Raw genomic sequence first — 26,393 nt, 5'->3', positions numbered from 1 at the left:
AGAATGAGATAACAAACTTAATAGGTACAATGTCTAAGCGGTCTACTCAGTTGATTTGGACTGATAGAAAACCGGCTAGGATCCGAGACGCACAACTACCGAACGGTTGACTCATGGGAGGGTCGGCAAACGTCCGTGCGTTGCAGCCGACTGATTCATCGGTGGAGACTTTTAAGTCGAGACCTAAGTCAAGAACGAATTTATCTTTTGCCTTTTTTTGAGTGATCAGTGGGAGATACAGAGTACTTGATTATATTATATTCATCCAAATAACATCCATGTATACCCCCGGTGCGGTCTGCTCCCCTTCAGAAATTAGGAAGATATAGGATAATAGTTATAGTTATGATTCAGATTATGCGTATCATTAAGGTTCCTAGTTCAAGTGAAAGTCAGAGACCCTAATACTAATAATCGTTGTCCTAATAGCATAAACTAAACCTGTGGAGGCATTCGAAATTAGATACATAGTGGTTATACGCCATAGAAACCGAAAGAATCGGGCTGTGGCTCCTTCGTTAATTGAGGGGGTTATAGTCATCATTGATCCATTATATGGGGATGAGGTTAAATGATCTCTTTCCGTGAAATCCCTGATGCTATTTTTTACACGGAGTTATTGTTTAAACCCACAACGGATATACGAATATATATCCTCCGTATATATACTTTGATTTCTGGACCTGACTGTTCAGGCTATCTATCTCTTGCACTAAACTCGGTTGGTTTGCCCGCCTTCCATGATAGGCTGCTGTTTATTCCGAACCCGCCAATCACCCGCACGAGGTTCAATCCTGTCAGCGATTTCTAAACGCCGGGCCCCTTATCTCCGCCAGAGCTAACTGCATCGGGTGATCACGACGCCGTTCTTTTGGCTTTTCCTCCTCTGTTCTCTTCTTTTCTCACACTCACACACATACGTACTCTCCCTATCTTGCCAAGTCAATCCTTCTGGATTGGCCCTCCAAATGTCTATCATTGACAGACAGCCCTCGTGCTGGCAAGCGGATCACCATCGCACTTAAGAATCGGATCTAAGCGACTCTAGAATAATGGAATACGGTTTCCGCTTGACTCAAGTTGACTCAAACACCCACTCAGTTCCACTCCGGGGCCCACCTGAGCTCACTTCAGGCGCAAGCTCTCCTTAATGCCCATTTTCTTTTCGCCATTTTTTCCCCTACTTGCCTTTTTTAGTGGCGCTCCACCGTTCGGCATTCGTTAACGGATATCGCTACTCTCGTTCTGCCATCTGATTGACCGGTTTAATCCGTCTAATCCGTTCCAGAGATTGGACCCTAGATGAGGATCCACTGGGCCTATTATTCACTGTGCCAGATCTGACAAATCCAAAGAATTTCCCATTGTTTGGCTCTCGGAGTTAGTAATGCACTTAGCCGTCTATATAACTCATGATGCAATGACATCGCCCGTTCAACTTTCCGTCAGCGACTTTTTTTTTCTGTTGCGTTTCGGTGCTCATTGTTGGTACATCGCTTTTAGGACCATATCCCCTCTCCAAAAGCGTGTACAGAAGGAGTCCATTTTTTTCCCTTTCTATTCTATCCTATTCTCCAATTGTGGATTTAATTTGACTTTCTTCCCATTTTCCCTGTATATATTCGCATATACATATCTATACCTACTCAGCTACATCGGCTGCAGATACCCGTTTTTTGGAATCATTGAGCATCATCTGACAACTTTCAACTATTTTTATAATTGACCGGAAAAGTCACCAGATACAGATTCTGCCGCTTCTCTACTCCTAATCTTACATTTAATACCCAACCGTGCATTTATTTCTCTGATTTTCGACTCTACGACACATACGGAAGAACTCACGAGGCCGATTCCAAGATGGCCGACGAACATCGTCAGCTTGAGGCACAGTCCAATGCCGCAGCGAATCCGTATAATCACGCCGTGGCTTCGGAACATACGCTACATTCTTTGGACTCGACCTCGACAAGTGATACGGATGTGTCAAGATGGGGCGAACGTCACGAAGGAGAGGCGGTTTCCCGTCGGGGTGCGATGGAGGACTTCGAAGAGATGAGAAGAGAAGTGACCAAGCTCAGTCTACACCGAACCCGTTCAGCCAAAGAGACTCCTCGATTGCGCTCACGGGCCTCGGCCCGGGACGAAGAGAAGGCCATTGAGGATGAACAGGCTTCGTCTGCGAGTGATTATCAAGGTGGGTTCGACCTGAGCGAGTTTCTGATGGGCGGCCACCTCGAGCGGCGAACAACGGCAGGAGAACCGGCAAAGAAGGTGGGTGTAGCCTTCAAGAATGTCACGGTGAAAGGTGTCGAGACGGGTGCCTCCTTCGTCCGGACTCTTCCTGATGCAGTTGTGGGAACTTTTGGTCCCGACTTGTACAAGATCATGTGCCGGTTCGTACCAGCTCTCCATATTGGGAAGCGTCCTCCCGTCAGGAACTTGCTCCATGACTTCAGTGGAGCCATTAGGGAAGGCGAGATGATGCTCGTACTTGGTAGGCCCGGGGCGGGCTGTTCTACCTTTCTAAAAGCGCTTGCCAATGACCGGGGTGCTTTTGCAGCTGTGGAGGGCGAGGTCAGCTACGGTGGCCTCTCAGCCGAAGAGCAACATAAGCATTTCCGCGGCGAAGTGAACTACAACCAGGAAGATGATCAGCATTTCCCGAACCTCACTGTCTGGCAAACGCTGAAGTTTTCCTTGATCAATAAAACAAAGAAACACGATAAGGACAGTATCCCCGTCATCATCGACGCACTGTTAAAGATGTTCGGCATCACCCACACGAGGAACACGCTCGTGGGTAATGAGTATGTCCGTGGTGTGTCTGGCGGAGAGAGAAAGCGCGTCAGTATCGCGGAAACGCTTGCGACCAAGTCTTCTGTTGTCTGCTGGGATAATTCCACTAGGGGATTGGATGCTAGCACGGCTCTTGATTATGCTAAGTCGCTCCGCATTATGACAGACGTCAGTAAGCGGACGACCTTGGTCACTCTGTACCAAGCTGGTGAGAGTATCTATGAACTAATGGACAAGGTCCTCGTGATCGATGAGGGTCGTATGCTTTACCAAGGCCCTGCCGACAAAGCAAAACAGTACTTTGTAGATCTCGGGTTCTATTGCCCAGAGCAATCTACAACTGCTGATTTCCTCACTTCACTTTGTGACCCGAATGCTCGCCAGTTCCAGCCGGGACGTGAAGCGTCAACACCAAAGACCGCTGAAGAACTTGAGGCTATCTTCAAACAAAGTGACGCTTATAAGCAGATATGGACCGAAGTATGCGATTACGAGAAGTTGCTTCAGGACACCAACCAGGAAGATACCCGCCGCTTCCAGAAAACAGTGGCCCAGTCAAAGAGTAAAACAGTTTCGAAAAAGTCTCCTTACACGGTCTCCATTGTAAGGCAAGTTGCAGCTTGTGTGCAGCGAGAGTTTTGGCTCCTGTGGGGAGACAAGACCTCTCTTTACACCAAGTACTTCATTATTGTCTCTAACGGTCTCATTGTCTCTTCCTTATTCTATGGCGAATCATTAGACACTAGTGGAGCTTTCTCGCGTGGTGGTGCCCTGTTCTTTTCGATTTTATTCCTTGGTTGGCTGCAGCTAACAGAACTGATGCCTGCGGTTTCTGGGCGTGGTATCGTCGCGCGTCATAAGGATTATGCCTTCTACCGTCCATCTGCTGTGTCAATCGCTCGAGTTGTGGTGGATTTCCCGGCCATCTTCTGCATGGTCGTACCGTTCACTATCATTGTCTATTTCATGACGGGACTCGATGTGGACGCCTCCAAGTTCTTCATTTACTTCTTGTTTGTGTATACGACTACGTTCTGCATCACGTCCCTGTACCGCATGTTCGCAGCACTATCTCCGACCATCGATGATGCTGTTCGGTTCGCGGGTATTGCTCTGAACGTGTTGATTCTGTTCGTCGGCTATGTTATTCCCAAGCAAGGGCTCATTGATGGCTCGATTTGGTTCGGTTGGCTATTCTACGTGAACCCTCTTTCTTACAGTTACGAGGCAGTCCTTACCAACGAATTCTCTAACCGAGTTATGACATGTGCTCCTTCGCAACTGGTGCCTCAGGGTCCAGGTGTGGATCCAAGATACCAAGGTTGTGCTCTCACGGGGTCCCAGCTTGGCCAGGCAGAAGTCGCAGGCAGCCGGTATCTTGAAGAAAGTTTCCAGTTGTAGGTATCCCCTAATGAACATTATCTCGCGACCATCATGCTAAAAAACTATAGTACCCGGCACCATTTATGGCGCAACTTTGGCGTCGTCATCGCTTTTACGGTTCTGTATCTCTTGGTCACTGTCATCGCTGCTGAAGTCCTCTCGTTTGTTGGGGGCGGGGGAGGCGCGTTGGTCTTCAAGAAGTCCAGCCGTTCCAAGAAGCTCAAAGCGCAGAATGGCAAAGGAAATGATGAGGAGCAGGTACAAAATACCGATAATAATGCAGCATTGTCACGCGGAGCAGCGAAATCATCTAGCAACGCCGAATCTCTCAACCGTCTTTCGGCTAGCGATCGGATTTTCACCTGGTCGGATGTGGAATATACGGTGCCATATGGAAATGGAACCAGGAAACTTCTTAATGGTGTCAACGGTTACGCAAAGCCAGGTCTTATGATTGCTTTGATGGGTGCTTCCGGAGCAGGCAAGACAACCCTCCTCAACACCTTAGCTCAGCGTCAGAAGATGGGTGTGGTCACCGGCGATATGCTCGTTGACGGCCATCCCCTCAGCACTGATTTCCAAAGAGGTACTGGTTTCTGCGAACAGATGGATCTTCATGACAATACCGCGACCATTCGGGAGGCCCTTGAGTTCTCGGCACTTCTTCGTCAGGATAGGAATACTCCTCGTCAAGAAAAGCTAGACTATGTCGATCAGATTATCGATCTTTTGGAGTTGGAGGATATTCAGGATGCTATCATTGGCTCTCTCAATGTCGAGCAGAAGAAGAGAGTTACTATCGGTGTCGAGTTAGCTGCAAAACCGAGCCTTCTTTTGTTCCTGGATGAACCCACCAGCGGTCTCGACAGTCAAGCGGCATTTTCGATCGTCAGATTCTTGAAGAAGCTGTCCCGGGCGGGACAGGCCATCGTGTGTACAATCCACCAGCCGTCGTCCATGCTGATTCAGCAGTTTGACATGGTTTTGGCTCTTAACCCTGGTGGAAATACGTTTTATTTCGGATCCATTGGTCCTGAAGGCCGCGACGTGATCAAGTACTTTGCTGACCGCGGCGTTGTTTGTCCACCATCGAAGAATGTTGCAGAATTTGTCCTTGAAACTGCAGCGAAGGCGACTAAGAAAGATGGCAGATTTATAGATTGGAATGCAGAGTGGCGCAATTCTGAAGAGAATCGCCGCCTTCTGGATGAAATCCAGAAGATCAAGGACGAACGCAGCAAGATTCCAGTTGCTGAGAAGGGCGTTGGATACGAATTTGCTGCTCCTACATGGACGCAGACCGTGCTACTCACTGAGCGGCTGTTCAGACAGTACTGGAGAGATCCGTCGTACTATTATGGAAAGCTGTTCGTCAGTGTTATCATTGGTATCTTCAACGGATTCGTAAGTAACTCCTGGTCATTCCGGGCTTGTGCATTACTAATTACTGACCATCACAGACCTTCTGGATGCTCGATAATTCTATTAGTAGCATGCAAAACCGCATGTTCTCCATCTTCTTGATTATTCTTATCCCACCTATCGTTTTGAACAGTGTGGTTCCCAAGTTCTACATCAATCGTGCCCTTTGGGAAGCCCGTGAATATCCCAGCCGTATCTATGGATGGTTTGCATTCTGCACCGCAAACGTCGTTTGCGAAATTCCAATGGCAATCGTTTCCGCCCTTATCTATTGGCTCCTGTGGTACTACCCAGTTGGATTCCCCACGGACTCGAGCAGTGCTGGATATGTCTTCCTCATGTCGATGCTCTTCTTCCTATTCCAGGCCAGTTGGGGTCAGTGGATTTGCGCCTTCGCCCCGTCATTCACTGTCATCTCCAACGTAAGATCTCATCCCCCATAACCAATGCTATCCACCATATTAACACTACCCCCAGGTCCTCCCCTTTTTCTTCGTTATGGTCAACCTGTTCAACGGTATCGTCCGCCCGTACAGGGATTACCCAGTCTTCTGGAAATACTGGATGTACTATGTGAACCCAGTGACCTGGTGGCTCCGAGGCGTGATCTCAAGCATCTTCCCCTCTGTCACCATCGAGTGTGCGTCGAAGGAGGCCACTCACTTTAACCCTCCCCCAGGTTCCACCTGCCAACAATATGCGGGTAATTTCGTCTCCAATATCGCCGGTGTGGGATACCTGGTTAACCCGGACGCCACGCAAGACTGCCAATACTGTCCCTTTGCCAGTGGTACGGAATACATGCACACGCTTAACGTTAACGACGGTGATAAGTGGCGGTGCTTTGGTATTTTCCTAGCCTTTGTCATTATCAACTGGGCTCTGGTCTATTTCTTCATATACACTGTCCGTGTGAGGGGCTGGTCCTTTGGAGTGGGATATCTTTTCGGCGCACTCGGTATGACCATTGATTGTGTGAAGAAGGTCTTCTCCAGGAAGACTGAAAAGGCACAGATCTAGTTGGTATTTGCTATCCTATTTCTGATATCTCAAGGTAGAGGGAACCCAGAAACAAACACACCAACGAAAAAGAGAAAAAGAGAAAAAAAGAAAAAAGAAAAGGAAAAAGATACAGTGTGGCCGCGAGTGATAAAACCGAAAGTGAAATAATGAACGATATCAAGAAGAGAGACCTTGACGCAAAAGCATCTTGTTAATAAAAATAAATTAATTTTGTTTAGAAGAAAAAAAAATCAGTTCAATAATCAACATTCCTGGTCGATTGGTTAAATGCGGATGTAAGGTCATCTCACGCCATTTTCAGTAAAGAACCAAGGCTTGCGGTTCGGTCCGTACTGCGGTGCTGGGAGACGCATCGGCACGGGAACGGTACCTTTGAAAACATCCAGCATAGCCTCAGACTCATTGGCTGGGGATTCGCTCTGTTCCCACGGGAAGTCCTCGCTGATGACAGGCATGAGCACACCACACTCCCAATTTCGACAGTTGAGCTTCGGTTCCTTCGTTTTCCGGTCTTGAACGAGACGACCCCTAGTTATTATCAGTATACCAAATCGCAAAGCACAATGAGAGGGAGAGCATACCAAGCACTTTCTGAAAGATTTGCACTTCCTACATACGCCCAGGCTTGGCAATGAGAATCATCAGGCAGCGTTACCGGCTTGTCGAGTCTTACATAGAATATCTAGAGTATGTTAGTATAAGCTTGGTGTCTTCTCTCGCCTTCATAAAGATACAGCAACTCACTTTGTTGTGCATGAGTAGTCCTGGCCTCTGACTTATACAGTCACGCAATACCTGACGGGGGAATTTCGGACCCGTATACCACTTTGACTGGAAGCAAATGGTGCCTGCACTTTGTGGGCCACCCTTTGTGTTATTGACTGTAGTCTCTGAGGGGAAGTAGACTCTAAATCTTTCTCTCCACTCTTCGGCCATGGTTTTATCAATGAGTTGTGTAGGGTTGTTCCGACTCTGGGCAGGGAAGGATTTCGCAGTTCGCAAGATATATTCTGTCGACCCATCATCGCCTGACATAAAGTTATTTTGTGATCTGATGTTGCGATGCTAGGTATGACGCCCGGTAGCTACTTACCCTGACATGCAAGATACATAGACCGTAGAAACTCGTCGGTCAACATGCCAACGGATGATGTCTATAGCATATTAGCAAGTGCTTCAGTTATCGGATGGGGTCGTAGACTTACTACGAAGTCGATGTTGAGAGAACTAGATATTCGCAAACCAAGAGAGTGTACTGAACGACCTAAACCGCAGTACCCTGTTCGCCGCCATGTGTCTCCTACATGCGAACCACCACTAGACGAAGTTAATGTCCGGGGCTTCGTATCATTGTGAGGAAACATACATAGTGTGAACGAAGGCGATGTGCGCGGTTTTACTGAAGTCGTATTCATTCAGCTTAGCGATGACATTTTCGTGTAAAGTGCTAGCTTTCAAAAAGTAAGCCAGATCGTCGTAGAAAGCTGTGCTCGAAAACCTCGGGGTTTCATCAGTTCTCTTAGGAAGGTCAATGATAAATACACTCTAGATTAAACGTTAGCTAATCCCAGGTTATGAAGATCGGATCACAGTACGTTTTCCATCACACCACCTATTTCACCCCAGTCATATGAAGTCAAGTTAGCGGTGGGTATCGCGATCCGGACATATCCAGAGTGAAAGAGTAACATTAGCTTTGAGTGCATGCAATTCACTTGACCATCCATGGGCGGAAAACATAGCCTAAGGTTACGTATAGACGCTGTCTCGGACTGGTACTGGAGTTTCTAACACCGCGAATGTAGTTAGCATCACACTTGGATAATATGAGTGACAAGGTGGGCAAAAGTAAGGATAGAGATGTGCTGCATGTAACAAACTTACTGTAGATTCATCCTTGGCTTGCATCACCAAATAGAACCTTGTTTTCGCGATATCCAGCTTCGAAAACACCCATTCCATCTCCCACAGAAACGAACTGAGAACAGCAAGTTGCAAATCTGATTTTTGAAGAACCTCTTCAATCTTGATATCGTCACCCCGCCGGCGGCAACCAAAGGCCCATGTTTTCTTGACGGTCCCATTAGGAAACTGAACCGACGGGATTGGGGAGGGGTTTTGTGTTTGGTGTACGTTCGCTGCTTGCATTGCAAGCGAGGAATTTGATTCGGAATATGTGTCAACTAATTGGCCGGATATATTGGACTCTTGTTTCACGCGAGATTCTGGAGACGTTCCGATTCTAGGGTGTTTTGCGTCTCGGTTATCATCCAGTACGAATTCTTCGGCTTTTCTCTTCTGAAATCGCGCGAGGCGCTCTTTCTCCATCTGCTTTCGATTCAAGCCTAGTATGCCAGTCGTTGCTAGCGGCTTTGGTATGCCTGTTGACGTTGGGGCATTGTTGTTGGAGGAAAGAATGCCGCCCTCATTCTTTGCCTCAGTAGAAGGCAAGTAATGCCCCGAAGAGTCGCTTTCATCTTGTACGGCGCTTTGCATAGACATTTGAATCGCCTTCTTCAGGGCTTCATCTTCATCGTCATATTCATCACTAGAGTCGGCTTCATCTCCGTCCGTCTCGGAACCAATGACCGAGTTTGATTTGGGATATATGGGCACCACATCATCATCATCATCATCAGAGTCGGCAGTCAAGTCAACAACATCATATTGACGACCATTAGGAGTACTTTCATCATCGTTGCTAAGATCCCTTAAAGAAGCCGCAATTGCTGCTCTCAGTGCTGGATCATTCATATCGTCGGAATCCATGCCAAGTTCCAGTGAGGCTTCAAATAAAGAAGGTAAGGTTAGTTCTGAAAGAAAATGAGAAGGGCAACACCGTTTGACATATGATGCGGCTAGTAGTAGGGACTCATTGGGGTGGAGGTTAAGTGGTGCTAGTATAAATGGAACAACAAGAGAGTGTTAGTATTTATGGTTCGTCGTCACATGGGAGGGTTGGTCCTCCAAAAGGTAGAATGTCCAACAAGAGGTGAATCAAGAGAACTAGAGTACCAGGAGATAAAATGGTAAGCAGAGAAGGCGTCGTATGGAAGAAGTGCCGATGATGAACGTTGCAAGTGAAAGGAAAGTAAAAGCAGGAGGCACGAAGGACCAATGAAATGAGGACTCCGGGGGCGACACGTGACTGTCAGGATATTCAGATCACTTGATATTGTGATATAGAAGTTCTTCGTGTATACATTTATCTATCTATAGAGAAAAGATAGACAACGATCGGTAACAGGATAATCCACAGCCCTCAAATCTGACAATGGAGAAACTGCATAGGACCTCTTTTTTAGTTTGATCTCTACCACAGTCAATGTATATACTACTATACTATAACATAGCCTAGATACACCGAGGCTTCACCCAGTGATCAAAAGAGGGAATCGCCGTGGGCTTTAATGGATAATTCCTTTGATCACATAGACTATGTTGAGATACAAGGGATGGAAATTGCCTCCGTCGTATCGCCACGCAATTGCCGTGGAAGTGGTGGGAACTCCCTTTCCCCTATTTCGTGCAACGAGCTTTCTTTGGAGGGGAAATGTTGGAGAACAGTTTCAATTCTCGACGCAGGCGGGCCACCTTCTATGATCTGATTAAGTTTATTTGTACGAAGCACAATATATGCCTCTGGTGGCTTTCTAGACTGACTGCAGTTTGGATTTATTTCCACAGCTCCGTCCCCATGGCCGTTGAATTCATGGATCCCAACCCTCTGGAAACAGGAACTTCGGTCTATCGGCAACCTGTCAGCGTGCAGGTCCAGAGCACACTAATATCCAGACGACTGAACCCAAGTGTCCCACGGTAGGCTTTCACCTACGCGGCTCAGGGGAGCTTATCGCTAACAATAGCATAACACGCAAAGTCACCATTCGCTTCTATGAAAGACTTGACGAAGCGGGTATCCCTCGACTCGTACCGTTTGGTGCACTGCCACGCTACCAAGACATGATTTACCCGGAGGCGTGTAAGATGCTCAGAAAACCCATGGTTATCGGCCGCCCCTACGATACCTGTTATCTTCATTGTCTGCCAATCCAGGTAAGCCGCCTGATCTATGGTCTTATTTGCACATGACGATCTGCACTCGAGATCGGGAGGCTAGAGCGCACAGAAATCGGTAATCTAGCAATCCTCAGAACATCACACCCTCATCTACCATGAAGCTTCGATTGCTATGTACCATTCGCTTGGCTATCGCAGTTACTTCCTTGGAGAGTTCGGCCCTTTCTCCGTAGACATTCTCAGACGTCATCCGCAGGAATTGTTGTGCTGCTACTCTAAGCCATACGATGTCAACCTTGAATACCCCTGCCATATCAAGCGGGTTAACTGGCACAGGCCACCAGCATCCGTTGTGTTCTTGACAGGATCCGAGAAACCCACGATGGCTTTGCATCGCCGCCGCGCGTTTTTGGAGTTCATTGAAATTTTGGGAACAAGTGAGCAAGTGCAGATCTTTTCTCTGTCCGTTGTCGTGACGGATCACTGGAATATGCACGGTTGGAAAGAGAGGCTTGGTCAACGCCCTTTTTAGCAGCGCGTTCAAATTTACCGGAAGGCTAAGCTTTTGCGCTTTATTCAGAAGGAAAGAAGTCGCTTGCGTGAGCTTGGCCACTCTCTAAGGAGCCTACCTCTTAAAGATTGAGCGGAATAAAAAGAAGATACAGGGGCCAGGCTTCTCGATCTGTGTTTGTAGGTCTTTCTCCTTCCTTTTCCAATCGCTAAATGCATTGAAGCACAAGATCTATTATTGAGAAGAAGATATCCCGGTGAGCATCAGCGGTCTCAAGCCCAAGTCCAACGACCAGAAGACGCTTTTCATTCGGCGTCTTCGTCACAATGGCACTGGCTATCTGGCGAGCGTAGAGTTGACCCACTGTGTCATGTCCAGGAACATGACCCCCAAGCAACGAGGTTGCGGTAAGGCTGCTAATGGGAAGAAGACTATCATCAGAATCTGGGAGGGTATGAGCGCCATCAGTTCCAGGATTTCTGTTTTCCAACGGTACATGTAGCTGCGATCCGTTAGTTGATTATGTAAGATGAGAATCCATTTGTGATACAGACCCAATGGCCAAGTCGGCCCTTCTGCGAGATAGTGATCAAAATTCTGTCGTTGAAACTAATGCACATCACATCGGTCTGGGTACCATTGACCAGTCCAGCAACTTGTTTTGTCGCGGCAGGAAAGGGAAGGTTTAACGGCTCCTGGAGATCACTGAGATTGAGAGGTTCCGCCATGATAGAGGACTAGTGTTGTTCGAAAATAATGACTACTCAGAATGCAGTTGAGGAAGAGAATACTGTACACAGGGAAGATGTAGTCACAAATAGTAGTCGATACGCGGGCGGTGAATGACCTCTCCCACCGCTTTATGGCAGAATCACTCCGTCGCCTAATTTTTTTCTTTTCCTTTTTCATCGACGAAGCTCGTCAGTCTACATTATTCTCTCTAATTATCTTCTTTTGTCGGCCAGTGTAGGAAAAGGTATTTCTGCCCCTACATCATGCCTAGATTTGTTCCTCGCCAGAGGAAGCAAAAGCACAAGCAGAAGGAAGCGGCAAATACTGGAGTTGACAGTAATGCGGCCGAGATTTTGCCTATTTCCAAAGAACAGAAGGAAGCCAAAAGACAAAAGCTCAGAGAGGAACTGAGAGCGCAGCACACAAAAATCTCTGCGAAGAAACAAAAGCGCTTAGATAAATATATTGTATGTAGACCCTATACAAGCAATAAATTGTGCAGTATATCGTCGTCCATTCTAACCATCTCTGCAGGAAAATAAACTCAAGAAAGAAGAGAATGTTGAACTACTCAAGAAGCTTGAGAAATCAACGGTGGACACCTCCAATTTTGAGAGTTCCAGGGAAATAGGGAAGCGGAAAAGGCTCCTTGAAGATGGTACACTCGAATCACCTACGTATACACCTGACCGGGCTGCCGATGCCGAGTTATCCGGCGATGAAACAGATGATTCACTCCCCCCGTTAGGAAAGATCTCTACTATTCCTAAATCAGAAAGCTCTACAGAGAAACCGGAGGCGAACATCACGGTCGGTAGCGGGTTAAAGCGCCCTCTCGAACTCGGAGCAGATGGATTTCCGGTCCTCAAAAAACGCAAGCGAGCGCCGAAATTAAAGTCCAACGCTATCAACATACAAGAAATAACATGGGAGGGTTTTGGCTCGGATGAAGACGAGGATAAAAATGAGGGTGGTAGCTCTCCCGATACGCGGGCTCGTGAAGAGGAAACACGGAATGAAGGTGACCAAGATGAAGACAATGAGTCTTCAGAGGACGCTTCTGAAAATGATGAAAGCGAGGATGAAGATGAAGACGAGGACGAGGGCGAAGATGAAGACGAGGAGGACGATACTAGCAACCAGCCTCGCCAGTCTGCGTTCAAAGCCTGGGCCAGACAACAAATCAACGAGACTGTGGGTTTCAACCCTACCACTGGCCCAATCGTGTCTGAAGAGCAGCCTTTCGGCTCTAAACGCAAAGAGAAGCCCGTGCAAAATACTGTCTATGAAGAAGAACCGCTACCCGCAGAACTTCAAATTACCACGGGAAACCCTTACAGAAAAGCGTTTCATGTCCAGGTTGACCGCTCGGAAGATATCCAGAATACACGGTTGGGGTTGCCAGTGGTTGGAGAAGAACAGAAAATTATGGAAGCAGTTTACAACAATTCTTCAGTCGTCATATGGGGAGCTACTGGTAGCGGAAAAACTACCCAATTACCACAATTCTTGTTTGAAGCTGGTTTTGGTAACCCTGGTAGTCCTAACCCAGGCATGATAGCAGTAACTCAACCTCGCCGAGTTGCTGCTGTCAGTATGGCGAAACGTGTAGGTGACGAGTTGGGACAATTTTCCGACCAGGTTTCGTATCAGATTCGGTTCGAGAGCACTGTTTCTAAAAAGACCGCAATCAAGTTCATGACTGATGGTATCCTGATCCGAGAAATCGCAGAAGACTTCTCGCTGAGCAAGTATTCCATCATCGTGATTGATGAAGCTCATGAGCGGAGTGTTAACACAGATATCCTCATCGGGATGGTGAGCCGTATTGTCGACTTGAGGAAAGCTATGAGCGAGGAAGATCCATCGGTGAAACCGCTCAAACTCGTGGTTATGTCTGCTACTCTGCGTATCTCCGACTTTACCCAGAATCCCAACCTCTTCCGTCAGGGACCACCCCCTTTAGTTCAAGCAGAAGGCCGGCAGTATCCTGTCACAGTGCACTTTTCTAGGCGGACACGCCGCGATTTTGTTGAGGAGGCATTTCGCAAAGTCTCGAGGGGCCACCGTAAGCTGCCCCCAGGAGGCATGCTTGTCTTTCTGACAGGGCAGAACGAAATTCGACAACTCTCCAAGCGCTTAAAGCAGGCCTTTAGACCTACGCAGCGGGGTGGAGAAACCATGGCTAAAGTACAGATCTCTGCGAACGATGCGCCACTGGAAGCGGAAGATTTAGACATAGGGGACGCCGATCTATCCAATGTTGGCAACGAAGACGAAGACGATAGTGATCTCGAGATTACCGGTTTAGATAACGATGACGACTACGACGACGATGGCTTTAACCTAGGCGAAGGCGAAGAAGCAATGGGCTCATCTACTCGGGTGCATGTTTTACCGTTGTATTCCCAGCTTCCCACAAAGGAACAGCTGAGAGTATTCGAACCGCCACCAGAAGGCTCACGGCTCATCATTCTAGCGACTAATGTGGCCGAGACTAGTTTAACAATTCCAGGTATCCGATATGTGTTTGATTGTGGGCGGGCCAAGGAGAAGCAGTACGATTTAGATACAGGAGTTCAAAAGTTTCAGGTCAACTGGATCAGTAAGGCCAGTGCCAACCAAAGAGCAGGACGAGCTGGTAGAACTGGACCCGGCCACTGTTATCGGCTCTATTCATCTGCAGTTTTTGAGAATGAGTTTGCTCAGTACACAGAGCCAGAGATTTTACGAACTCCAATTGAAGGTGTCGTGCTCCAGATGAAGAGCATGGGCCTTCATAATGTTATCAATTTCCCATTCCCAACGCCTCCTAGTCGTCAGGGCCTAGTGAAAGCCGAGAAGCTGCTCAAAAATCTCGGTGCTCTCTCGTCTGACGGCAAAGTTACACAAATTGGCCATCGTTTGTCTACATACCCGCTATCCCCTAGGTTCGGTAAGATGTTGTATATCGGGCATCAACACGGCTGCATGCCTTACGTTATTGCGCTGGTTGCAGCTTTAGCAGTCGGGGATCTCTTCGTTCCGCAGAACCAGATTGATCCGACGCCTAAGGGTGATGGCAAAGGAAATAACGAGGTGTATACGAATTCGGATCGCTTGGAAGACACGGCTCGAGAGCAACGCCTTAAGGACTACTCGAGAGCTCATCGACTTTGGAGTAAGCACGATGATACTTCTGATGCGTTGAAATATTTGTCGGCGATTTGCGCTTATGGATATGCTTCCGATGGGGAGTCGTTTTGCGAGAAGATGTTCCTACGAGGCAAAGGATTCAAAGAGGCTACACTACTACGAAGTCAATTGACAGACATAGTGCGGGCCAACAACCCTGGGGTTATCGGAGCGTATCAATCACGCTTATCGGAGCCGTCAGAGAAGCAAATAAAGGCTCTGAAACAGATAGTCACGGCTGGATTCATTGACAATGTCGCCATCCGGGCTGACTTATCTCCGGTACCGCCTGAAATGCATCGTACACCGAAAAGAGCGATTGATGTTCCATATTTGACCCTTTTCAAATCTCGAGAGGGACTCGCCACAGAACTTGATGAGATGGCTGTTTATGTGCACCCCTCTTCTATTCTTGCCAGTCTCTCACCCAAGGAAATGCCGCAATACATCATATATTCCCACCTTCAGCAAGCATCCCCATCACTCGTGTCTACCGATACACCCAAAGTCAGAATGTTCCCACTTGTCTGCCCGAGCGGATTACAGCTCTCTGCCATTGCACACGGCACACCATTAATAGAATATGGTAAGCCTATTGGCAAAACAGAGTTGGTTGACGGAATCCCGCCGCGCAGGGCGTGTTGGGTAGTCCCGTCACTGATAAGTGAGGCTGGACGTGGAGGGTGGCCTTTGCCAGCCAAGAAGGTGATACAGAAGAAAGACCCTAAGGAGGGCTGGATAATTGAAAAGTTTGCCGCTTAAATGTATATAATATTGGGAAAGGTTACTGCAACGACTTATACATTGTTACGAATGTCAATGCCATGGTCATCACGAGCTATGCTCTTCTGTACTTCATTTCATGCGAACCAAATCTCACTCTGCCATATACAAGAATCAAATGTAGCAACTCCCAACGCCAAGGGCCAAACTCAACCTTATCATGAATTGGTCAAAAAAAAAAAAAAAAAAAAAAAAAAAAAAGGGAAGTATGACTCCCAAGAGTCCTAAATTTAGGAACGCCCACGTTCCCTCTCCCGCTTCTTCTCCTCCCAATCCCGACGCCCACTAGAAATCTCACCAGTTTCCCGATCCTCCTTGATCCCCAACGCCTTCCGTAACCGCTCACTCTCCTCAATCTTTGCCTCGGCAAGTTCATGAACCTGATACGACTTAAACTGCCTCCGATCCCTAGGCTGCAAGTCCCTCGCGGCGCATCCACCCCTCCTCCGTCCCTCCTCCCCCTCCTTACTCCTCTTCTCATCGTCCTCCTCCATCTCCTTCACCAACCGCGCCCTCAACGCCTCACACCGTTCCTCAATCTCCTCATCCGACAAAACCTTCCCCTCCCCCCCCTCTCCTTCTTCCTTAACCCCCGACCTCTTCGCCGCCGCATTCTCCTCTTCAATCCGCTCATTCTCCTCCTCCAACCGCTCTCTCTCCTCCATAACCTTCACCTCGATCGCCCGCCGCCGATCATGCTCGAGAATCTGTTTATCGGGCTGCCGCTGCTTGAATGGTCGGCCTGCATCGCCGTTCGCCCCGACAGGTGGGTATGGCGCCCCGTAGCCTGCGTTGCGCGGTTTCATGAAGGCCCAGTTCTTCTGGACGTAGCCTGATGTACCGCTTCCGCGCGGGGTGGTGAGACCGACGTTAGAGGACATTTATTCGGTTGTTCCTTTTTAGTTTGGAGGTGATGTCTTTTTGTTTGGTAGGTGGAGGAGTGAGGGGCGGAGATCGTCGGAAAGTAGATATATCACGGAGGTGGTTGCTTGGTTCGTGTGTTGATCGCGGGGTTGGTAGAGGTTTTCTGGGATTGGTTGGTACGCGTCAATGTGGGGGGCAGTAGGTTAGTAAAGTATTCTTTGAATTGGGATGCGAGACTGAATGATGGTGGCGAGACGAGAAAAGGACTAATCGAATCCTTTTACGGAAAGCTGCGATTATATCACGTGATGATTCGGCGATAAGGATGGATTTAAGTCATGTCATCAGATTCGACATATATTGATTGCTCTTCTCTACATTCTACGTCTACCGTGCAAAGACAAATTCATCAACACATTTTCATTGGACCGACTGTATACCGACATGATTGCCTCTACACGCTCATGCTCCAGGCATTTCCTTTGATACTCCCTATTTTCAGAGTGTCCCATATGTCCAAAGGTCCCATTTGTTGCGCAACCGTCAAGGTCAATCGAGCGTGGATATCCCAGTGTCCCCTTGTTCCCCAATTAAGACGCCGACGCCTCGTACCCCGGACAAAGAGAAAGAATACAGCCATCGACAACTATCAAGACGTGTCTTCATTTTCATCACATCAAACCTGTCACAGAACAACCAGAGAAAGCCATGCACAAATTAAAGGTTTAAAGAAGAATTCAAGAAGTATATCGGGTAGGGGAGCGTAAGAAATGAAGAAACAAGAAGAATAGCAAAGCAAGCTCCCGCCATAACCCTTATTTTTTACGCCGTTATGCCATGAATCGGGACAGCAAAGCAGCGAAGTGATAGCTCATGTACCCCTCAGAAAGCCTGTATGTATACGCCCGGATTAAGAATAATTTTGTGTCTCAACACAATTGTGTGCGGATCGTGAAAAAGGTAAAAATATGTCAAGAGAAGCAAAACGTTATAGCAATCTAGTTGGCGCCGGTTACTTCCACAGAAGTATTTGGGGTGCTACAAGCCGACTCAGACGCCGCCAGGGGTGTGCTCTTGGTCACGTTCTTCGATTCGCTAGAAGCGTCAGCATTACCCTGAGTGTCTATGGGAGGCGGCGTCGGGGGTGCCCCGCCAACGACTGGTACTCGGCAGCTTTCAAGACCGTTCACAGCCCGCTTGGATGGCTGCGGGGAGGATTTGTGCGAGTTTGGCGGCGTGGTAGAGGTGGTATGAGGGAGAGGGCCGCTGGACGGCGAATTCGACTCGGCAACTATCTTCTCGATAGCTGCAATTTGTTTGCCATAGCTATACTTCTTCAGCTGACTGAGAAGAGGTTTGATCTCCTCGACAAGAGTTTCTCTTTCGGCCCCTTGCAGCTGACCCAGGACCTTCTCTATAGCACAGTTAGCCTCAGTAATGAATGAGCTTGCGGGTAATGACAACGTACGTATAACATAATTACCAAATTGGTCACGAATCAGACCGAGTAAAGGGTTCTCCCCGGTCTCGTCAGGGGACGTCAGCATGCTGATAATCTGGCGACGCTGAGCCTCTTGACCAAACTCGATACTCTTTTCGACCACGTTGCTAGCAAACTTATGCTTTGAGTAGAGCAGCAAGTTGGATACGACAATGGTAACCATACGAGACCGATCCTTATCCTCGCCGTTCTCAATTACATGTTGAATCACGTAGTTACCGAACTGATCGGGTATAAGCTTCCCGGTACAGAGATGTAGCTCCCCCAAGATGGCCTCCCGGTCCTCTTCCTTGCAGTGCTCAAGCATGCGCTGGATAACACGGCAGCCATACGGATGAGTGGCCAGTTTTTCCACCTGTCCGATAAATGCATTGATGATGAATTGCACATGCTCAGACGGCACTCTTTCAATGGCTTTCTGGATAACGTGGTTCCCGTTCTGATCACGGACACATCGGAGAACGTGATGTTCAAGCTCCTTTACCATAGAGGCTTGCTGGTCGGTGAGGATATGCTCCAGGGCCTGCCATGGATCAGCCACTGCTTTAGAAGAAAGTGAAATAATCGGAAAGATGTTCTTACCTTCTGGACTACTCGACACCCATACATCTGGGTGGATAAGGTTAGTATGTGTCCCTTCATTTGGTTCGCCAAAATCTTCTTCTGCGTCTGATTGCCATGCTCGAAAAGTTTCTGAACAACGTAATTTCCGAAAACGTCGGTCATCAATTGCAGACTATCGCCCTGGATCTCTCGGAAAACCTGCTCTTTTTCGTCACTATTGGCCGTCTCCAACTTCTGCTGGATGAAACGCGATCCATGTTGATCACCGCTAAATTCGACAACGTGATTGTAGATGTCCTATCCTTGTCAGCCTTGGTGTCATGCGAAAGACGTGGGTCTAGTTAGTACCTTGAGCTCATAACGTTTATTTCCCTTACTATTGGCCCTGAACTCCTCCAGAACAGGGCTGCGCACGGTCTGGGATGGATCGTGGTCACGATGGCCCCTAGCTGCGATAGCTGCTGCGCCGAGCTGGGCTGTCCCCGGATAATATCCCGCCAGAGCATTGAGCCCCGTGGCTGGGTATCGGGCAAGGTCATAAGTGGTAAAAGACAACCTTTGCAGTGGGTTCATCGCTTGTTGAGCTAGCTCCTGTTCGCGCACTCGTCGCTCCAAAGCAGCGTGCGGATCCGATATACGGTTGCGATATGGCGCCGGCACTGACCCAGTATCGAGGGCAGCATACAGTGGGCTGTCTACACGGGCATACTCCGCTGGCGAAATTGGGTTATCCCCGATCCGGTTTCTGGCAGGCTGATATCCGAGTTGTACATCCGACGCGTTCTCGCCTGCGTAACCAGCTCCTTGGTAGCCGACGTCTTCACCAGAATTCTGATATTTCAAGCGCTGCAAAGAGCCATCAAAGGATGAATGTGACAAATAGCCCGGTCGAGTAGTCGACGGGTGTGCGGGATACGCAGCCTCGTTCAGGTGTAGCTTGCTAAAACCAGAATTGATATCAGCGACACCAGTATATCGGCCCTCAAATCCCTGGGTCTCGGAGTGAAACGACGGGTATGAAGAGTGCACCGGCCTCTGCGGCGCAAAAGACGCCGAGTTATGCGAGGCATGCGTGTAGGAGTTGCGACCCAGCGCCGGCGCCACGGTCTCGGGCAAGCCCTGAGGCAATGCCGACATAGACGACATCTCCTCTGATCTATTGCTCTCAAGGGGGCTAGAGAATCCGGACTTTATCTGGAACCCAGACCCGACAGGACTACCTCCAAAAGCAGAGGCATTGACGTGTCGTCGGTTGTCTGTGTTTCTGAAATTACCCAAGCTAGAGAAGGACATACCCTCCCCAGAAGGCGACATGCTATCCGATCCCGTGTTAAGATACGCCTTATGACTTGTAGGACCCGTAGTGCCGCCCATCGCGGATGACCGTTGTAGTGCGAAGTACGAGGGATCACCAGCTTCCGTGAGGCTACCAGTTCCTCGCTCATTCGCCCGTGTCTGGATGGGCGACGTCGACATATTGCCATTGGTCGCTCTAGATGAAACAGCCAAAGACGAACTCATAGCACTCCAAGGGATGCGACCACCACTCCACTCATCGGACTCCGATGATGACAATAGAGAACTGGAGCCGGCTTTCCCTTCAAACGCCTTTTCTCCAGCATGCTGGTCTGTCCGCCATTAGTTCATATTCTCCAATGTCATTGGGCGCAACCAGTGTCTCACCTCCTAGATTGTCCCTCCAGATGTTGCTATCCCAGCTTGGTTTGGCACCGCCAAAGGCCTGACCCATATTCACATGGGTTCCTCGTGTTCGTTCACCGCTCATGTTTGATGAACCTATGTTTGAACCCCGGCTCGAACGTACCTAAACCACCGCTGTTAGCAGCGTGATCATGTTCTCCCAGCGCCCTGCCACTCACATTATGTGCCGCGCTCGAGTTTGTTGCCATCGCGGCCATTCCACCATATATCTGACAAAGCTAAAGACAGGTGGAAAGAAAATTATGTATATGAAGAGCAAAAAAAAGAAGTATTTTCAGACCGTCTCCAACGAGCTTCTTTCAAATGTCCCACTTCTATTCTTCTGGGTCAGCCGTTTAACTGCGTATCCCGAAACACGAGTTCGTGAGGCCGAACCGGTCAGGATTACAGCGTAGCGGATAAGCACGAGCACCCCGTTGGGATATCGGGTGAATTCCGTGAGCTGCACGAGGTCCAACCATAAGGTTAGCAAACTGTTGTATTGCCAGGCAGCGATGGTCTTAGAGAAAAACACTTACCCAAAGAAGCGACACGGAATCGAAGGAGGAAAAGAAGGAAAGGGATGAAGAAGAGGAGTCCGAAACAAGGTGAGGACAAAGGATGAAAAAGAAGAATAGGGTTTATGTTTTTGTGCAAAGAAGTAACGCGGTCAGGCAATGTACAGATTATACAAGGGATCGCAGGGGTACGAAAGGGAGGTGAAGTGGCAGGCGGGCCAGCGAAAAATGCTTAAGAGCAAAAGTAACGTAGATGCAAGGCGACAAGAATTGGATAATCTCCCTGTCGTTACAAATGTAATACTCCGCAAGTATCTGTAGATCGAAAGTGCCAGTGCGTATCGCGACGTTGCTACGCTTCGTGCATGCTCCAGGAAGCTCGAATATCGCAGATCACCCTCATGTGCCTTGTGGAGAGGGAACGGGACGAGGAACGTTGCCGACACGGGCTTGTTTCAATCCGACAGGCGTTTGGGAGGGTTGATGGTTTGCAGCGGCAAGGGGGAGGGGAGTGATTCAGAAAAATTGCAGCTGGTATGGAGAGGAATGTGTTTTCGTGGCGCAAATGAAGGCGATCAGGCGTGATTGGTGGATCAGCGATAAATGGGAATGCGAGCGAGAGAGACAAAGCACGGCATTAATGTAATTCAGTTGTGACACCGGCGAAAGCAAGCATGACACCCAAAAGTGGTTCTGGGGGCCGATCAATCTCGATCGTAAATCCTCTTCGACCTCCACACCAGTGGGGAGACGAGAGAAGAGAAGCGGTGGGGGGGAGGAAGGAGGAAAAGGATGATGATAAGTATCCTTTTGGAGGCTGAGAACGAAAGAGAGGAAGCGCAGCGAGAAAAAAAATTTCCTAAACGAAGTGAAAGAAAACTGGTAGCACAGAACAGAAGCACTAATAAGATTCAGGATACAGTAGGAACAAAAAAATGGAGTAGTTAAGTTGTCAGAAAAAAAGATGAAAAAAAGAAAAAAAAAAGTGAAAAAAAGGAAGGGGGATGGGAGTGGTCGGGAATAAAAAAAAAGGTGACAATATATAATAAAAAAAAGGGAACTGGAAATTAAAAGCAAAAAAGAAAAATATGAAGTCTTTTTTGCAAGTGACAAGAGAGTCAAGATGATAGATAAGCTGGTTCACTTGAAAGGTCGAGCTGGAAAAAAGATGCTGCGTGTCTTGGAAAGAAAGACCCTCCCAATCCATAGGAATGGTATTATTGGATTTACATTGGTACCACTGGTGACAATACACTAGGCGATCTTGTCGATCTGGTCAGGTACTTCATCGCAGTATGTTTCCTACACCTACACAGCAAGTATCTACCGCCCAGCCTTTTAAGGAAAAACCAAGGCTTTATGATGATCGCCTTGTCCGCTCGTCCCATACCGTTCCAAAACCACCCTTGAAGATTTCTGGGGCCGCCGAAATCCATTCCCGTCATTCTTTAGCCTTCAACTGAACTTACCGTCCTTTTCTCTTTTCTTTTAATTTTTTTCTTTTTTTGACCCCTCTCTTATTGTCATAAATTAGTCCTTAACTTTATCTTTATCTACTGACCTTGTAATCCGATATGTATGACGCATACTGGGCTTTTTAAGAAGGAATAAAAAAAAAATCTACAATATGCCTAACAATGGATGACTACATTTTGTGACAGTACAATTCCTCATATTACCTTCGATCCAAGGCTGGAGAGTCTGGTGAGATATCAGAGATAATAAATAACCCATAGTCTGTTCTGGTCATCATGACACATTGTAATCCTGTACACTTTGCGTAATCTATCTAGTACTTTATTATATCCACGTACCACGTTGATTACTTAGATCGGGGAGAGACAGCAATATAAATAATATTCAGACCATTGTGGAGACCATTTAAGTGTCCTTGGTACGGCCGAACAGACGATGTTGGTTGCCGTCCTTTCGGACATGACTTCCTAGCCAGCGATTACTTGTTTGGACATGTTGCGAGGCTAGCAAAGTAGACCAGATCGGAATAGAGTAGTAGACTAGACTAGGAGATGTTGTTGTTGACTTCCGCATTCCTTGACTGGCTTCAAGTCCTAAAATAAGACTTACAGCGAAAGTTAACTTGTGCTCCAGCCCGACCGATCGGATCCACTAAACTAGCTTGATTTTCCTCATAACAATTAAAAACAAATACTTTATCGGGCATAGGCAAAGGAACACACCGGCGGATATTAATTAGCTTATTCAATCCCTGCTTTACGTAGGGTTGAGTTGGCCTGTTTCCATAGCACCTTCGAAACCTTCCGTTATGAGAAACAAGTAGCCTATATAATAGAAAAACAAAAATATATATTATTATGTTATTATATTATAAGAATTGGAAAAGGAAAAAGGAAGTGAGAAAGTGAGAGAGAGAGAGAAATATAAAAAATGACCCCCTCATTTTTGTTGTTGGTCAAGGCCTCGTGCAACTGGCTGTTTGGTTATTACTGCCAATACTACCTACCCTAATAGCCTCATAGGTGGGGATAAGGTCTTGTGACGGCATGACAATACCAACTGACAAAAGATACGCATAGTAGTATGTAATATAATATGTACTGTAATATACACCTATACTACTAGGTACTCTACCCTAAGTATTCAAGCCATAGCTACATAATCCTATTTGACATGCCATCATCTTTACTAACGCACTGCTCCATTCCTGCCGTAAGGGTACTAGTATCATGTATAGATACATGGACCAATACATACTGTACCTAGTATGTACATCACCCCAAGCGGCTACGCGCCCATCCACGGAATCTTTCGTGGTTTCTGACCTCAGCACTCCTGACAAGGCGCAGGATACCTGGAGAATACCATAGTGGTAGGGATGATTCACGCAATTATTAACCGGTAGCAAGCATTGGCAGATTCCCATTCATCCAAACAGCCCCCTTGCTTCCTACCAGTGTACCCCTCAGTTGGGTTTCATCTGCGCTCTCCTTCTGGCGGACCACGTACCAACTTTTGAGGAGATCTCCCGCCACAGTCATTGTCTTGCCAGAGTGACCACCCGGATCAATGGGATGTACGTAGTTCAGGATTGGAACTTCCAGACTACAGTCTGGTGGACCCGGTTCAGTCCTCTCGTCTTGAACGCTGTTGGCCTATATGATCTGCAGAAGTGTGTGCATACATCACCAGTTGATCTTCGTACTTGGGAGACATTTTACTTTCTCGGTAAGAGCCTCGAAACTCGCTAATGATTATTAATTAATAATATTATTGATCCCTTCCAATAAGAACGGTGGAGTAACAACCTTACATACCACGATATTCAGAGCCCTTCCTCGGGCTTCTTCTAGGACAAATTGTTCTCCAACGGTCTATGTCTGATAATCTGCGGATAATATTTCCATCCATACCTTGGTCCCTTGTACCACATCCGAGTGTAGATCCATGCTGTGAGAAAAATAGCCGGGCCAGAGAGGCTTGTAGCCATAACACACGTCTGTACCATAGTGATACTACCAACGTATTGATGTTGCACCGCATAACCTTGGTTCCTTCCCATCTGACCTTTCTTCTGTCATTCCTTACCCCCTCCCCTTATCAAAGCAATTTATATAGATCAGGCACCTGAACCTGGCAAAAGCGAAACTGAAGAGCTAGTGGCGACGATTGTAATATCATGATGAACTCACCAAGTGAGCCCGATTTTATAATCATGGGATCGTGCAGGTTAAGGGTCTTTCCGCAAATAGATTCTCGCCACACACACTCTCTCTCTCGCGCCATATCAGCATATTATATGTCTGCGCTAAACATAGGAAACACGGCGCTATAAGGCATATACAACTTTAGAGAAGGCGGTGTAGCAAATATATATTTTGTGTGTCTTCTGTATTAACGAGCTATACAGGTATGTACTTCCTAGAGTGTCTAGAGGGTCATTTGATGGAGACTACCACACATTTTGTTGTACAGTACTACCTATGGATTCTAGGTGAAGTAATTTCACGCTACTCGCAGGAGGATACCATGCATAGCGAATGTATGAGAGGTATACAACTAGCATACAGGAAACATGATATTTTCTCTTGATGGCAATATGCACCCCTCACGTTCGAGAACTTGAGGAGGCCTTTGTCCATGGGCCGTGATTCCTATCGGTACATGTTGCTAGCCTTGTATTCTGTATGCCGGCGATTGCGGGATTCATCGGTGATTTCCCTTTGATTCCCGGTACCACAACCGTGTGGAGTCAATGAGTATGGCTTGCGTCCATCGTAGACGCCGATTATTTAAACTCACTCCAGAGACTGATCACCCACTTGACTGGGAAAAGGCAAGCTGTAAAACCATATCCGCGTATCCCTGCTCGACGGCGTTCGGTCGAGGCTAATACTCTTCGACACTCCAACAAACCACAGCACCAAGCCATCCATGGAATAAAAATGGGGTAAGGCGGAACGATTATCGAAGCCAGAACCGTTATAACTTCTTTCCCGTAGATCTGGAGCGGTGAGTCATATCGCAGCAGTTCATGTCGGTTCGTGCTGGTTTGAAGTAAGGACCTCATCATATGAGCATATCTATCTCCCGACGGGTCTAGGGCCGACGTGACTCTTCCCAGCGCGCGGGGAATTTGGGTTGGTATGATAGGAATACCGGGAGTTGGTCACTATGATGATCGGATGAGCAGTGGGACCAAAAAGCTGCCAATCAGGGCTGACTTCCCTTAGGATATTCCTCGGTTTGGCGAAATAATTTAGGCTCACTCTTTTCCGAGTAAACTAATAAAAAGGTATAATACTTGGTAGAGATTGTCTGTCTAAATACGTGGTTTGTAAGCGGTGGTTGGTGCATGTGGTAATGACCATGTTTTGTTTGTATATATCCGCCATCGCAGAGTCATTCGATCATCGCTCGGTCATTGAGGCATTACTTTTAGCGGAGATATATTCTTGGAAATTTCGTAATAATTTGGAAAAGCCTTTTGAGGTAGGATACATCAATATATCGAGCTCCAAGGCATACGGACGACGACGACCACAAATAAACTGCAGCAATATCCTCAGGGCACAGTTACAGGCTTAGATAAAGCCCAATTGCTAACGGCCAAGTGGTGAGATAGATACAAACCATTGGCACCGATCACCCAGACGATATCTAACCAATCTGGAGTACTTCCGAAGGCTTAGCGTTAAATAGGTTCATCACAAAATTTGGTTTGCATCTCCTAGGTATTTCTCACGTAAATATGCAAGCAGTACAACCTGGCTTTCGCCTCGGACACAGAGAGATATGAGTATATATTAGATTTAATGTATGTATACATGCCTTTCTACCGAGAATTCCAAGCAAGTGATGTCTTTTAGTTAAGCATCAAAGTACGCTGTCCAGTGTGGGCATGTCATCCTCGGGCAGAGAA

General features: G+C 47.5%; 7 protein-coding genes across 7 annotated transcripts; 3 read left to right on the top strand and 4 right to left on the bottom strand.

The window, feature by feature from the left end:
- Positions 1 to 1,351: 1,351 nt before the first annotated feature.
- On the top strand, positions 1,352 to 6,766 carry atrF (ABC drug exporter AtrF). Its single transcript, XM_032038902.1, has 4 exons — positions 1,352 to 4,196; positions 4,251 to 5,586; positions 5,643 to 6,026; positions 6,082 to 6,766. Exons 1-4 carry the CDS (start codon positions 1,861 to 1,863, stop codon positions 6,622 to 6,624), a joined length of 4,599 nt encoding a protein of 1,532 aa, XP_031904587.1. The 5' UTR covers positions 1,352 to 1,860; the 3' UTR covers positions 6,625 to 6,766.
- Positions 6,767 to 6,908: 142 nt separating this feature from the next.
- On the bottom strand, positions 6,909 to 9,396 carry BDW43DRAFT_307263 (uncharacterized protein; the record flags this gene model as incomplete). Its single annotated transcript, XM_032046212.1, has 8 exons — positions 6,909 to 7,155; positions 7,209 to 7,309; positions 7,372 to 7,655; positions 7,721 to 7,781; positions 7,833 to 7,944; positions 7,994 to 8,172; positions 8,223 to 8,414; positions 8,512 to 9,396. 8 exons carry the CDS (start codon positions 9,394 to 9,396, stop codon positions 6,909 to 6,911), a joined length of 2,061 nt encoding a protein of 686 aa, XP_031904586.1.
- A 928-nt stretch (positions 9,397 to 10,324) lies between these two features.
- On the top strand, positions 10,325 to 11,179 carry BDW43DRAFT_307262 (uncharacterized protein; the record flags this gene model as incomplete). The annotated part of the gene is made up of 3 exons (XM_032046211.1): positions 10,325 to 10,446; positions 10,494 to 10,683; positions 10,772 to 11,179. 3 exons carry the CDS (start codon positions 10,325 to 10,327, stop codon positions 11,177 to 11,179), a joined length of 720 nt encoding a protein of 239 aa, XP_031904585.1.
- Positions 11,180 to 11,272: 93 nt separating this feature from the next.
- On the bottom strand, positions 11,273 to 11,939 carry BDW43DRAFT_182513 (uncharacterized protein). The gene is made up of 2 exons (XM_032038901.1): positions 11,713 to 11,939; positions 11,273 to 11,660 (listed from the first exon to the last, which is right to left on the bottom strand). Exons 1-2 carry the CDS (start codon positions 11,884 to 11,886, stop codon positions 11,367 to 11,369), a joined length of 468 nt encoding a protein of 155 aa, XP_031904584.1. The 5' UTR covers positions 11,887 to 11,939; the 3' UTR covers positions 11,273 to 11,366.
- A 138-nt stretch (positions 11,940 to 12,077) lies between these two features.
- BDW43DRAFT_182511 (ATP-dependent RNA helicase ECM16) lies at positions 12,078 to 15,833 on the top strand. The gene is made up of 2 exons (XM_032038900.1): positions 12,078 to 12,357; positions 12,425 to 15,833. Exons 1-2 carry the CDS (start codon positions 12,154 to 12,156, stop codon positions 15,824 to 15,826), a joined length of 3,606 nt encoding a protein of 1,201 aa, XP_031904583.1. The 5' UTR covers positions 12,078 to 12,153; the 3' UTR covers positions 15,827 to 15,833.
- A 215-nt stretch (positions 15,834 to 16,048) lies between these two features.
- cwc21 (U2-type spliceosomal complex subunit CWC21) lies at positions 16,049 to 16,888 on the bottom strand. The gene has a single exon (XM_032038899.1). The coding sequence runs from the start codon at positions 16,726 to 16,728 to the stop codon at positions 16,078 to 16,080; it is 651 nt and encodes a 216-aa protein (XP_031904582.1). The 5' UTR covers positions 16,729 to 16,888; the 3' UTR covers positions 16,049 to 16,077.
- An 821-nt stretch (positions 16,889 to 17,709) lies between these two features.
- BDW43DRAFT_297415 (mRNA-binding protein PUF3) lies at positions 17,710 to 20,562 on the bottom strand (the record flags this gene model as incomplete). The annotated part of the gene is made up of 6 exons (XM_032044383.1): positions 17,710 to 18,125; positions 18,180 to 18,735; positions 18,795 to 19,073; positions 19,125 to 20,032; positions 20,072 to 20,374; positions 20,460 to 20,562. The coding sequence occupies 6 exons, from the start codon at positions 20,560 to 20,562 to the stop codon at positions 17,710 to 17,712; spliced, it is 2,565 nt and encodes an 854-aa protein (XP_031904581.1).
- Between the last annotated feature and the right edge of the window lie 5,831 nt (positions 20,563 to 26,393).

Source organism: Aspergillus alliaceus (assembly GCF_009176365.1).
Source record: "Aspergillus alliaceus strain CBS 536.65 unplaced genomic scaffold BDW43scaffold_5, whole genome shotgun sequence".
Taxonomy (NCBI): Eukaryota; Fungi; Ascomycota; class Eurotiomycetes; order Eurotiales; family Aspergillaceae; genus Aspergillus; species Aspergillus alliaceus.
The sequence above is the reverse complement of the archived record's forward strand: the minus strand, read 5'-3'. Positions and strand labels throughout refer to the sequence as shown.

What these genes read in the sequence shown, in the direction of transcription:
- BDW43DRAFT_182513 (XM_032038901.1), bottom strand. Translation starts at nt 11,886, where the DNA reads ATGGCGGAACCTCTCAATCTCAGTGATCTCCAGGAGCCGTTAAACCTT. An exon ending in AGGGCCGACTTGGCCATTGG is followed by an intron (nt 11,661 to 11,712) that starts GTCTGTATCACA and finishes AACGGATCGCAG; the next exon opens with CTACATGTACCGTTGGAAAA.
- cwc21 (XM_032038899.1), bottom strand. Translation starts at nt 16,728, where the DNA reads ATGTCCTCTAACGTCGGTCTCACCACCCCGCGCGGAAGCGGTACATCA.
- BDW43DRAFT_182511 (XM_032038900.1), top strand. Translation starts at nt 12,154, where the DNA reads ATGCCTAGATTTGTTCCTCGCCAGAGGAAGCAAAAGCACAAGCAGAAG. An exon ending in AGCGCTTAGATAAATATATT is followed by an intron (nt 12,358 to 12,424) that starts GTATGTAGACCC and finishes CCATCTCTGCAG; the next exon opens with GAAAATAAACTCAAGAAAGA.
- atrF (XM_032038902.1), top strand. Translation starts at nt 1,861, where the DNA reads ATGGCCGACGAACATCGTCAGCTTGAGGCACAGTCCAATGCCGCAGCG. An exon ending in CTTGAAGAAAGTTTCCAGTT is followed by an intron (nt 4,197 to 4,250) that starts GTAGGTATCCCC and finishes AAAAAACTATAG; the next exon opens with TACCCGGCACCATTTATGGC. An exon ending in CATTCACTGTCATCTCCAAC is followed by an intron (nt 6,027 to 6,081) that starts GTAAGATCTCAT and finishes CACTACCCCCAG; the next exon opens with GTCCTCCCCTTTTTCTTCGT.